This window comes from Bufo bufo, chromosome 11 (assembly GCF_905171765.1).
Source record: "Bufo bufo chromosome 11, aBufBuf1.1, whole genome shotgun sequence".
In the NCBI taxonomy this organism is placed as follows: domain Eukaryota; kingdom Metazoa; phylum Chordata; class Amphibia; order Anura; family Bufonidae; genus Bufo; species Bufo bufo.
In genome coordinates this window covers 79,762,733-79,776,767 of record NC_053399.1, presented here as the reverse complement: position 1 = coordinate 79,776,767, position 14,035 = coordinate 79,762,733, and the positions used below count along the sequence as shown (strand labels likewise).

Below are 14,035 nucleotides of genomic sequence, written 5' to 3'. Positions count from 1 at the left end.
CAAGATTTGAAATCTGAGTTGATTGACCTGATGTTTGGCCAAAATAAAGTGGTGTGGAATTGGTTGTTCTGTTTTATGGCATCGAATGTCCGATTTGTGTTTTGAGATCCGATCGCGTACGTTCTGAGTGGTCTCGCCCCCACATGGACATTTAATCAGGTAAACCACAAAAGAGGAATTACATGTACAGAAATCCTTGGAATAGTATATTTTTCCAGAGCGGAGATGTGTAATTCTATTCCCTTTAATCACATTGGTGCATTGGGCACAATGTCGGCAAGGGTACGTACCAGTTTTTTGGGGAGCTAAAGTGGTTTGTAGTGCTTTAGGTTTAAGGGAGCCGATATCTGCGTGTACAAGTTTATCTTTTAAATTAGTTGATCTTTTTTAGCACATACGGATGGGCTGTTGAAATTCAGTGACGTCTGGATAAGATTGTTGGAGGAGGGGCCAATGTTTTTTGACTATCGATTGAATTTTGGGTGCAATGGGGTGATAGGTCATCACCAGAGGAACGCGTGGTGAAGATGTGGATTTTTGTATAGTAGGTGTTGCGGATTTAGCCAGAGTTCTCTTTTGAGTAATGTAGTGGGGTAACCCCTGTCTTGGAATTTTTTGGGCCATCTCTGTCAGACGTTGTTCTCTAAGAATTGGGTTGTCTACGACTCTAGTTATTCGTTTAAATTGTGAACGAGGTAGGGATTGTTTAGTGGTTTTGGGGTGGCAGCTAGAGTAATGTAATAGTGTATTGCGTCTGTGGGCTTTCTGTGTAAATCTGTGGTGAGGGTTCCTACCTGTGTTTTAATGACTACCGTATCCAAAAAGCTGATAGATTGTTGATCAGTATAGGAGGTGAATGTGAGATCTGGGTCTTGTCTGTTGATGTAGTCAGTGAATTCGGAAAATGAATTGGAGTCGCGTTCCAGATGCAGAAGACATCGTCTATATAGCGGTACCAGGATTTAGCATGTGTCTGAAACAGGTGGTGTGGGTAAATGAGGTCTTCTTCAAATTTTGCCATAAATGCGTTAGCGTAGGGTGGTGCTACGTTTGCCCCCATGGCCGTTCCCCGTTTCTGGATATAGATGTCGTCTCCAAACATAAAGTAATTGTTTTTCAGTACAAATCTCAAAAGCTCTACACAGAAGATTTATGCATTTGGCGAATAATTAGAAGAAGTCAGAAGTGTTGAAACGGCCTGGATACCTTTGTCATGGGAGATTGATGTGTAGAGACTATTAACATCAAGTGTTACTAGTAGGTCTTCAGAAGAGATATTGTTAAGATTTAGAACAATGGATAAGAAATGTGACGTATCCAATATAAAAGAGCGTGTTTGTTTGACTAGTGGTGTTAAGATTTTTTGTAAGAGGATTGAAAGTGGGGAGAGTATAGAGTCCGTGGAGGCCATAATAGGTCTGCCTGGTGGGTTAGTTAAGTTCCTATGTATTTTCGGTAGTGTGTAAAAAAATGGAGTGACCGGATTTTCATTAGTAAGGAAGGTATAAGTGGCCTATCTGGAGATGGTGGTGCAGGAATCCACACCCCCAATTGGTAACACCCAGCTGGAGCTTCATTGCAAACTGCTATCAATTCTTGCAGGAATAATACAGGAATGGCATCAAGAATAGATGCTCTGGAATTGTTATTACATGGGGAATGCAAGTAGTTAAGACACATGTGATGTATCTGCCTGTTGGTAGAAATTTCCTCACAAGACACCAAAAAACTCCAACATCCTCCTATTAGAATATAGTGCTTCTAACATAAAAAGCCGTGAAATTTGCTCTTCATGGATTCCTCTTTATTCTTTAAGCCATTAATGTGAGAAAAGCAGTAAATAAGATTATTTTGGGATTATCCATGGCCAGATCCTTATCCGGCAGTGAACGTTAATGAGCAGTGGTTTGACTTTTCACAAGCGCTGTTTGCAGTCACTGTAAAATGCCTAAGGGATTGAAGGGGGACAGTGACATGGAGCCTACAGGAGGCTCATGTCATATATAGGTTAATATTTACATTCTTGTCAATAAGATGATGAACATCTCTGTTTACGGTGTAGATTTGCAGAGTTTTCCCCGGATTCGCTGTCGCTGCTTAGCATGGACAGATATTCTATCATTTCTCGACCCTCGGAGGGAACGTCACTGCTCATTTCTTCCATTTTCTTCCCATGAAATGGAACATCCTGTTTACTTTCCAGCAATAGTTTCTCATTTGCAAAAACTATTTTTTCTTTATTTCCCAATGAATAATTTTGGACGGGAACTTTTAGTTTTTCTGTGCTCAAAAATTCATCTTCTTTGAATTTCCCTTCTAAATGTTTTACGATCACTTTATCATCAAGACTTTTCTGTGAAAAACAATAAGAAATCTAAGAGCAAAGGCCAAAAAGAGACATGATTTATAGAGCATCTGTCAGCATGATCAACCCTAGTGAACCAGGCATACTCTCTGGTAAGGCTGATCATGCTGAGTGTAACAACTTCTTGTACTAACTGAATATGCAGTTTTTAAAAACACAACTTTTATTTTTATGCTAATAAGGTGCTCGGAGCACCTAGGGGCAGGCCTAGTCCCTCGGAGCACCGCTTCATTCAGCCTTAGTCACTCCCTCTTTCCAATTGATTGACAGGGCCAGGCACCATCATGGTTCTAATGCCTGAAACTGAAACCTCACACAGGTGAGAGTTCAATAGGTGGTCTGGCCATCCAGATCTAGGATCTGCACCCTGCAGTCTGGGCATCACAGAAATTGTCATTGCCACTACTACCACCACTCCTGCCCTCTACACTTCTACTCCTTTTTCGAGCTAGCTGTTTTTGGAAGACCCCTTTATATTGAAAACTGTAGTTGATCTTTCAGTATTGTGAAAAAGTGTATGCATATGTATGCCACCTGAACATTCACTTGAATGGGACTAAGTTGCACCTAGGTCATGTGACTGATGTATGTGACGTCACGGGCACTTGGGGCCCTCTTCAAACCACTGATTGGCGGGGGTGCTGGGAGTCAGACCCCATCTAATCGGATATTGATGACCTATCTTGAGTATGTCCTCAACATGGAAAACCCCTTGAAATATTTTATTTGTTATGACCCAAACTGGGTACGAGTTGAGCAGATCACATTGATTGTAATTTTCTGAATTTTTTATATCGCACTAAGGGCTCATTCAGATGACTGTATGTGTTTTGCAGTCCGAAAATTGCGGATCCGCAAAACACGGCCACTGGCTGTATACCTGCATTTGGAGGAATCGAATGGCCAGCCCTATGATAGAAATGCCTATTGTCGCCTGCAATTGCGGACAAGAATAGGATATGTTCTATCTTTTTTGTGGGGCAGCGGAATAGACATACGGATGCTGACAGCACACAGTGGGCTGTCTGCATCCTTTGCGGCCCCATTGAAATGAATGGGTCTGCATCCGTTCCACAAAGTATACGGTCATGTGAATGGGCCCTAAATGCTGGTAATGTGTTCGGTATTAGTATCTGACCTATAATTCATAATAATTTTCCAGTTTGTCTGTAAAAAATGTTGGCAGCCCTTGATTTTTGGATAAACTGTCCAGAAAAAAAAAAAATGTAGGTTGGTAATCCTGGATGTGATGCCACTCTAACTGACCACACAAGTGAATCTTTACAATATGTCTCCTCTATTCATTCTCCAAGATGTAAATCACATTGAAATCTGGAAGCCCCTTAGCCATTCTAGCCCCTCTATTTGCTAGTTATAACGAGACTACTAGAAAGAATGCCATTGTAATGGTCATATAATAAGACTTACCTTTATGGGGCCGTCGTCTGGCAGATCTCCATCTTCTATACCATACCATCTGCATGTAAATAATAAAATAACTACGTCAGTCATGTAGTTCCTGCATTATTCTTGAATATAGGTCTTGTCAGTACTAGTTACATAAAAGATCATCCAAGAGTTCACCCAAGAATTTATCAATCAATATGTGCCAGTATGTGGCACAGAAAAGCCACAAATGATAGACAGTGCACTCCATATTTGGCCGAAAATAGATAAATGTTCTCTGCCCCAGACTCCTTCCGCATCTTCCTACGGTTCAGCCTGTGCAGGTCCTACAGTGATGTCTTTCAGTGTCGCTGCAGAAACAAATGTTTCTCGTAATCTCTCCAGAGGAGAAAGCAAAAGCACTTTATTACCACTTCTGGCTTTGCTTAATTGCTACGCTGCTGTCTCGTTTGAGGCCTGAGGCTCACATGAACACTGTGTGTTCTCTGGACACCAGAGCTGCTGGGTCTTAGCAAATCCACATCAGCTAGTTCAGTGTAAAATGCTATCTAGGGCCTGGTTCCCCTGGAACTTGGGCTTCAATGGATGCCCGAAATGTGTAGAAAAGTGTAAATGTCCCCCTGGGGCCTTTTGCTACTTTTTGGGGAACATAATATGTATCAAAAGCATAAACAAACAATACAAATAAAAGGAATAAATAGCTAAAGAATAATTGGCCATGCCAAAGAAAACCACCGCCATACCTGCCTCATTCATGTAAGAATATATATAATGTATCAAAACAGCCAACAAAAATCCATTTTCATCATTTATTTTGATTTGCAAATTTAAAAAATAAAAACGTTTTTAATTTAATTTTTCGACAGTTTACCTCAAATAACACAAAATAAAAAAAGTCCAGAAGACTATTGGTAGCCCAACAAAAAAAACATATTAAGGCTATCAAACCACCACACTAATAGCGCACCCATCCAGTAATTAGAACGCTCAGATGCCGTGATCAGGATTGACCACAGCATCTGAAGCGTTGAATGTCCGCGACAGCAGGTCCATATGTAAAATCGAATTTTTGTAAACTGTCTTTATAAAATTTATATTCCCAGACCTGAGCATTCCACAAGCTCCAGCATGTCTGGCTAAAAAGGAAAAATAGGTTTTATTTTTAACCCATGTGAAACAAGATTATCCCCCCCCCCACACTTTAAAGCACTGTCTACAGGACACAGAAATTTTGTGCGTTTGTTGAGCTCTGGAGAAGAATGATTTGTGATAATAAGTGCGGCAGTTTTTAGAAATTGCTCCTTGAATAGAGGTCAGCAGAATGGCACTTGTTTGTTATGTTCAGAGCATTTACACCCTGAGGAATGAACAAATGTCCCACCGAGACCCAAGAACATCTATTGTTAGCTCCACAAGGCTGTGTGCAGTATGAAGCACATTGCTAATTATCTGGGAAGAAAGAGCGCTGTACTTTATCCAAACATGTAATTGAATTGTACAGTTCTAAACTGAAATGAATGTGCCGGCTGAAATGGCGTTATGTAGTCATGCGTGAGTCCCAGGAAAAGCTCACTGTTTCCATGTGAAAAAAAGAACAAAAAGTTATAGGCCTCAAAAATAAAAATACAGCCACAAAATGGGATATCTTTAAAAGCATCCTAAAATCTCATTGTGAGAGGTACATACCGTATGGGAATAAAAGGTTAAGGAACAAAAAGAAACCAATGTGGATAAACAGAACTGTAAAGAAAGCAATAAATGACAAAAAGAAAGCATATAAAACACTAAAACAGGAGGGTAGCACGAAAGCACTTAAAAACTATAAGGAAAAAAATAGAACATGTAAAAAACAAATAAAAGCGGCCAAACTAGAGACCGAGAGAATAATTGCCAAAGAGAGTAAAACTAACCCTAAAACGTTCTTCAATTATATAAATGTTAAAAAGTATAAATCTGAAGGTGTCGGCCCTTTAACCACCTCCCGACCGCCTAACGCACGGATGCGTCCGGAAGGTGGTTGATTCATTCCTCCTGGACGCATCCGTGCGTCATCTCGCGAGACGCGAGATTTCGGTCAGAGCCGGCCCGCGCATGCGCATCGCGGGCCGGCAAAAGTTAAAGAACAATTTCGTCACCAGCCTGCCAGCAACGATCATTGGCTGGCAGGCTGGCGATTTTCAAAAAAACGAATCACAAGCCATATAACAGATCATATTAGTAAATATGATCTGTTATATGGCTTGTCTGCTCCTCTGCTGGTCCTTTTCGTCGGTTGGATCCAGCAGAGGAGCAGACTGAACTGTGAGTAGCACCAACAGTACACTGTAGCCCCAGATCACCCCCCTGCACCCCAATTAACCCTTTGATCACCCCTTTGATCGCCCCTGTCAATCACTAGTGAAAGGAAAAAAAGTGATCAGTGTAAACTGTCACTTTTTTTTTCACTGGTATTGACTGTTAGGTTTTAGGGATAGTTTAGGCCCCTTGGTTAGGTAGTTTAGCGTGAGTTAGCGCCCAGCCCACCGCACCGCAGTCACTTATTCGCTGTTTAGCATATCGCTAATCAGCATTTGTACTTTTATAGTATCTGTAAGTGATCAAAACTGATCACGGTCAGATCTATAATTGTATTAGTGTCACCTTAGCTCGCCCTCCACCCAAAACGCAGTGTTTGCCCGATCAGGCCTGATCGGTCACCCACACGTGCGTTCACCCACGCCCGCCCCGCCGCAGTGACAAAAAATATATATTTTTTTATCACTGCACATTCACTTTACACGCGCTGCGGCGATAAAAAAAATCAGTTTTGATATTTTTTATCAACCGCAGCGGCCTCCGGTATTTTGCTAGCCTCCCCTTTGTAAGACAGGCTTGCTTTTTTTCTTGGGTAGTCTCAGGGAATACCCCTAAATTTAGTAGTCCAAAATGTCAAACAGGGGGTATTCTTCTGAAGAGGCCTACAGGATTCTGACCCAGTCGGATGAGGAGTGGGAACCCTCATCTGACGAATCTAGCGGGTCAGAATATGAACCTGTGGAAAGCAGTGGCTCTCTGACCCAAAGTTCGGACGAGGAGGCTGAGGTCCCTGATAGCTCCAGGCATACCCGGCCCCGTGTCGCTAGACCACAGGTTGCGCAGGATCCGTTTCAAGAGCAGCAGAGTGGGGCTGTCGCTGCCGGATCACGTGGTGAGGCATACACCAGCAGCGCAGCCCTTCCTGGACCTAGTACCAGCACTGCCGTACAACATGGTGAAGTAGCGAGCACCAGAAGGGCAGTTGAAGCTGGTACGGTGGCACGTGCAGTAGTTACCCCGTCGCAGCCACCGCACAGACAGGCCCGTAGAGCCCCTAGAATCCCTGAGGTGCTGGCAAACCCTGATTGGCAGTCACCAACTTCAGCCGCACCATTAGTTTCCCCTTTCACCGCCCAGTCTGGAGTTCGGGTTGAGACGGCTCATATCGGTTCGGCCCTGGGATTTTTTGAGCTGTTCTTGACTGCGGAGCTCTTAGACTTAGTTGTGGCAGAAACAAATCGGTATGCCACACAATTTATAACCGCAAACCCGGGAAGCTTTTATGCCCAGCCTTTCCGGTGGAAACCAGTCCAAGTTTCCGAAATTAAAATTTTTCTGGGCCTTCTCCTCAACATGGGTCTAACTAAAAAGCATGAATTACGGTCATATTGGTCCACGAACCCAATTCATCACATGCCCATGTTCTCTGCTGCTATGTCCAGGACACGATTTGAGACCATCCTGCGTTTCCTGCATTTTAGCGACAACACCACCTCCCGTCCCAGAGGCCACCCAGCTTTTGACCGGCTCCACAAAATTCGGCCCCTCATAGACCATTTCAACCAGAAATTTGCAGATTTGTATACCCCCGAGCAAAACATCTGCATAGAAGAGTCCCTAATACATTTTACCGGGCGCCTTGGCTTCAAACAATACATCCCAAGCAAGAGTGCCCGGTATGGGGTCAAATTGTATAAGCTCTGTGAAAGGGCCACAGGCTATACCCACAAATTTTGTGTCTATGAGGGAAAAGATCAGACCCTGGAGCCGGTCGGTTGCCCTGACTACCTAAGAGGCAGTGGGAAGACAGTCTGGGACTTGGTGTCACCCTTATTCGGCAAGGGGTACCATCTTTATGTGGACAATTTCTACACAAGTGTGGCCCTCTTTAGGCATTTGTTTCTAGAACGGATTTGCGCCTGTGGCACCGTGCGACCTAGTCGCCGGGGCTTCCCCCAACGGCTCGTTACCACCCGTCTTGCAAGGGGGGAGAGGGCTGCCATGTGTAACGAAGAACTGCTCGCGGTGAAATGGAGAGACAAGCGTGACGTTTACATGCTCTCCTCCATTCACGCAGACACGACAATCCAAATTGAGCGAGCAACCCGTGTCATTGAAAAGCCCCTCTCAGTCCACGACTATAATTTGCTCATGGGAGGGGTGGACTTCAATGACCAGATGTTGTCTCCGTATTTAGTTTCCTGCAGAACCAGACGCTGGTATAAGAAGGTGTCTGTATATTTGATTCAATTGGCTCTGTATAATAGTTTTGTTCTCTACTGTAAGGCTGGGAGAACACGATCCTTCCTCAAATTCCAGGAAGAGATCATCGAGAACCTCCTGTATCCAGAAGGTTCCGTGGCCCCATCCACCAGTGTAGTTAGCCGTCTACACGAGCGACATTTCCCCAATGTCGTTGCTGGTACCTCAACCCAACCGTCACCCCGAAAAATATGTTGTGTCTGTAGCAGGAGTGGAATAAGGCGTGACACCCGCTATTTCTGTTCTGACTGTCCTGACCACCCTGCCCTATGCTTAGGAGAGTGTTTCCGGAAGTACCACACACAGGTACATCTAGCATAGGGATCACATCTCACCAGGACAGGCACACAGGGCTATTAGGGCCCATTCACTCACAGCTGCTGCAAACGTCTCCTTTCACATGGGACAAAGTGCATAACGTACTTCGCCACATCTTTGGGCGATTTGCGCTTTGCACATTGATGTCACGGCTGTATGTGAGCAACAAGAGCATGCACAGAAAATAGAGCTACTGACCGGACCCAAACTAGGGAGGATAAAGGGTGACCCCTGTCAGACCCTCGAAAGCTCTCCCTATGCTGCTAAGCCCATGCCCGGATCCAAATGGTGGAAGGAGGCATGCCCGCGTACCTAAGACTGATGACCACTGTAACCCCTACAATAGTGGAAGGGGCACGGCCACCGGTGCCCTGCTCAGTATATGGAGGGAACCGTGGTCGCCTCGGATCCAGTCAGAAAACACACAGATACACAACAATGTCTGCACACTTAGCTGAAGGGGCTGCAGCCGCAGTGAAGACGGATCCAAAGACAGGCTGGCAATATCCGGAGTACTTGCTGCAGCAGAACACAGGTCCAGTGAAAGGATAGCATACAAGGGAAGATACTCAAGCAAGAGCTACAACTCAAATGAGAAATATAATCCACACCTACAATAGGAGGAGGGGGAATATAAAGGCAGGGAAATCAAACGCAGCTGGGAGGAAGGAAACAGAAAACTCCTCCCAGCTCTAGTAGTGACATCATCACAGGGGTGGAGAAACAGAGCTGTGAGAACGTCCCAAAGCTCTGGTAGTGACAGTACCCCCCCTCTACGGGTGGACTCCGGACACCCAGGACCCACCTTCTCAGGATGAGCCCTATGAAATGCCCTGATGAGGCGAGTGGCTTTAATGTCCGACACCGGAACCCACATCCTCTCCTCAGGACCATAACCCTTCCAATGAACGAGGTACTGGAGAGAACTGCGGACAATGCGAGAGTCCACAATTCTGGAAACCTCAAACTCCAGATTGCCATCAACCAAAATCGGAGGAGGAGGCAAAGAGGAGGGTACCGTGGGCTGGACATATGGTTTTAAGAGAGATCTGTGAAATACATTATGTATCTTCCAAACCCGTGGAAGATCAAGACGGAAGGCAACAGGATTGATGACTGACAAGATTTTATAAGGCCCAATAAACTTGGGACCCAATTTCCAGGAGGGAACCTTCAGTTTAATATTTCTTGTAGACAACCACACCAGATCACCCACACTCAGGTCCGGACCAGGCACACGTCTATTATCAGCCACACGCTTATACTTCTCACTCATCTTTCTAAGATTACTCTGAATCTTTTGCCAAATGGTAGACCAAGACGAGGAAAATCTCTCCTCCTCAGGTAAACTAGAAAGAGCCCCTCCCGAGAATGTCCCAAACTGCGGATGGAACCCATATGCACCAAAGAATGGCGACTTATCAGAAGATTCCTGACGACGGTTGTTCAGAGAAAACTCAGCAAGAGGGAGAAATGAACACCAATCCTCCTGGTTCTCTGCCACGAAACAGCGCAAATATGTCTCCAGATTCTGATTGAGGCGCTCAGTCTGACCATTCCACTGCGGGTGAAAAGCAGAAGAGAAGGACAGCCGAACCCCCAGGCGAGAACAGAAAGCCTTCCAGAACCTGGACACAAACTGCGTGCCTCTATCGGAAACAATATCAGAGGGAATGCCATGCAATTTAACAATATGGTCGACAAAAGCTTGCGCCAACGTTTTAGCATTGGGTAAACCAGGGAAAGGTACGAAATGAGCCATCTTGCTAAAACGGTCCACCACCACCAGGATCACCGACTTCCCTGAGGAACGAGGAAGATCCGTGATAAAGTCCATGGACAGGTGTGTCCAAGGACGGGAAGGTATGGGTAACGGGAGAAGGGAACCTGAAGGCCGTGAACGAGGGACCTTAGCGCGAGCGCACGTCTCACAAGCAGCCACAAAACCCTCCACCGACTTACGAAGAGCCGGCCACCAAAATCTCTGAGCAATGAGATCTACCGTGGCTCTACTCCCGGGGTGACCAGCAAGAACAGTATCATGATGCTCCTTGAAGAGTTTGTGACGTAGCTCAGGAGGCACAAACAACTTCCCAGAAGGACAACGGGCAGGTGCCTCAGTCTGGGCAGCCTGGACCTCGGCCTCCAAATCCGAATATAGAGCAGAAACAACTACCCCCTCCGCCAAAATGGGACCTGGGTCCTCGGAGTTTCCTCCTCCCGGAAAACAGCGAGAGAGAGCATCAGCCTTCACATTTTTGATCCCAGGGCGGAATGTGACGACAAAATTGAATCTGGAGAAGAACAGAGACCATCTGGCCTGTCTCGGATTCATACGCCTGGCCGACTCCAAGTATGCCAGATTCTTATGGTCGGTAAAAACGGTGATAGGGTGCCTGGCCCCCTCCAACCAATGGCGCCATTCCTCGAAAGCCAACTTGATGGCCAACAACTCCCTATCTCCCACATCATAGTTTTTCTCTGCCGGGGAGAGTTTTTTAGAGAAAAAGGCACAGGGTCGCCATTTGGCAGGAGAAGGGCCCTGGGACAAAACCGCACCCACACCCACCTCGGAAGCATCCACCTCAACAATAAAAGGTAAGGAAACATCGGGATGCACCAAGACGGGAGCAGATGCAAAACTCTCTTTAATCTTAGAAAAAGCTGCAAGCGCCTCCTCCGACCAAGAGGAAAAATCCGCCCCCTTTTTTGTCATGTCAGTGAGGGGTTTGACAACAGAGGAATAATTCAAAATTAACTTTCTGTAATAGTTCGCAAAACCCAGAAAGCGCATCAATGCCTTCTGATTCTCAGGAAGCTCCCACTCAAGTACAGCACGGACCTTCTCCGGATCCATGCGAAAACCAGAAGCAGAGAGGAGAAAACCCAGAAATTGAATCTCCGATACCATAAAAACACATTTCTCCAGCTTGGCGTACAATTTATTTTCCCGCAGAATCTGCAGAACCTGAAAAAGATGATCCTGATGGGTCTGAACATCAGGGGAAAAAATCAAAATATCATCAAGATACACCAATACAAATTTCCCCATTAAATGGTAGAAAATACTGTTAACAAAATGCTGAAAGACGGCCGGAGCATTCATCAGGCCGAAAGGCATAACGAGATTCTCAAAATGCCCGTTAGGGGTATTAAAGGCCGTTTTCCATTCATCCCCCTCTCTGACCCTGACCAGGTTGTACGCGCCTCTCAAATCCAATTTGGAAAAAACCTTGGCCCCAACAATTTGGTTGAAGAGGTCCGGGATCAGAGGAAGGGGATAGGGATCGCGAATCGTGATACGGTTCAGCTCCCTAAAATCTAGGCAAGGTCTCAGAGAGCCATCTTTTTTTTTAACAAAAAAAAACCCAGCGGCAACAGGTGATTTTGAGGGACGAATATGCCCCTTATCGAGACTCTCGGAGATATAGGTTTGCATTGCGATTCTTTCCGGTTGTGAGAGATTGTAGAGGCGAGCTTTTGGCAGCTTGGCGCCGGGAATGAGGTTAATGGGACAGTCAAACTCCCGGTGAGGAGGTAGCTCCTGAACACCGCTCTCGGAAAACACGTCCGAGAAATCAGAGAGAAATGATGGCACAGTTTTAGTAGACACCTCTGCGAAAGTCGCTGTAAGACAATTCTCTCTACAAAAGTCACTCCACTCATTTATTTGCCTTCCTTGCCAATCAATAGTGGGGTTATGTCTAGTGAGCCAGGGTAACCCCAAAACTAGAGGAGAAGGCAATCCGTTAAGGACAAAACAAGATATATCCTCCACATGAGTGTCACCTACAGCTAACCGGATATTGTGAACAATGCCCTTCAGAGATCTCTGTGAGAGTGGAGCAGTCAATAGCAAAAACAGGTATATCCTTTTCCAATGTGCAAACCTGAAAACCATGCATGGCTACAAATTGAGTGTCAATAAGATTGACGGCCGCTCCACTATCAACAAAAATCTCACAAGAAATGACTTTGCTCTCTAGCGCCACCCTGGCAGACAGGAGAAAACGGGAACTGCAGGTCAGAGGAAACTTTGCCCAAAGTAGCAGATGAAGCAGAGTTTGATGATTTACCTTTTGAGGTTTTTCTCTTATTATCGCTCTTAGTACAGTTCAAGAATCTCCTAGACGGACAAACATTTGCCAAATGACCTATGCCCCCACAACAAAAACACACCATACTCTGAGGACTAAATCCTCTTTTATCAGGGGCAATTCGACCTAGCTGCATGGGCTCCTCCTCAGAGGGGAGCGAGACAGGATGAGGCCCCTGCACACTGAATGAGTCCGCACCACTGCCCCTAGACTGACAATGGCTGGACAGAGAGGTCTCGTTTCTTTCTCTTAGACGCCTGTCAAGGCGTACCGCCAATGACATGGCAGACTCTAAGGACGTTGGTCTCTCATGGAAAGCAAACGCATCTTTCAATCTCTCTGAGAGACCATGACAGAACTGACTCCGGAGTGCAGCATCATTCCAACCTGAATCAGCTGCCCATCTCCGAAATTCAGAACAATAAAGCTCCGCAGACAGTTTGCTCTGGCATAAAAAACGTAAGTTAGATTCGGCCAGAGCAACACGATCCGGGTCATCATATATCTGCCCCAGGGCCACAAAAAATCCTTCCACGGATCGAAGGGGGGGATCCCCTGATGGCAGCGAAAAAGCCCAAGTCTGAGCATTACCCCTGAGCAGGGAGATGACAATCCTCACCCTCTGCTCCTCATTACCAGAGGAGTGGGGACACAAGCAAAAATGGAGTTTGCATGCCTCTCTGAAGCGAACAAAACTCTCACTGCCCCCGGAGAACGTTTCCGGAAGTGAGACCTTTGGCTCGCAACAGACTCCATGGGCCGGAGCAGAGCCCAATGCTTGAAGCTGAGTCATAGATTGACGGAGATCCGCTACCTCCAAAGAAAGACCCTGCATGCGGTCAACCAGGCCAGAAAGCGGATCCATGTCAAAAAAGACGGTTTTGGTGGATTATAATGTCACGGCTGTATGTGAGCAACAAGAGCATGCACAGAAAATAGAGCTACTGACCGGACCCAAACTAGGGAGGATAAAGGGTGACCCCTGTCAGACCCTCGAAAGCTCTCCCTATGATGCTAAGCCCATGCCCGGATCCAAATGGTGGAAGGAGGCATGCCCGCGTACCTAAGACTGATGACCACTGTAACCCCTACAATAGTGGAAGGGGCACGGCCACCGGTGCCCTGCTCAGTATATGGAGGGAACCGTGGTCACCTCGGATCCAGTCAGAAAACACACAGATACACAACAATGTCTGCACACTTAGCTGAAGGGGCTGCAGCCGCAGTGAAGACGGATCCAAAGACAGGCTGGCAATATCCGGAGTACTTGCTGCAGCAGAACACAGGTCCA

The 14,035-nt window shown here is 45.9% G+C and overlaps 1 protein-coding gene across 3 annotated transcripts in view; it reads right to left on the bottom strand.

Moving 5' to 3' along the window:
- The window catches only part of CCDC9B (coiled-coil domain containing 9B), a 69,524-nt gene that overhangs the window by 1,332 nt on the left and 54,157 nt on the right, over window positions 1-14,035 (bottom strand). The window contains exons 11-12 of one of the 3 annotated variants that reach the window (XM_040411695.1): window positions 3,794-3,842; window positions 1,733-2,353 (exon numbers count right to left, since the gene is read on the bottom strand). In XM_040411695.1, coding sequence (XP_040267629.1) covers window positions 2,027-2,353; window positions 3,794-3,842 — 376 coding nt within the window. In that variant the 3' untranslated portion in view covers window positions 1,733-2,026. Of the gene's footprint in view, window positions 1-1,732; window positions 2,354-3,793; window positions 3,843-14,035 lie in introns of those variants that run through there. The other 2 variants (XM_040411694.1, XM_040411696.1) reach the window with 2 other exon arrangements.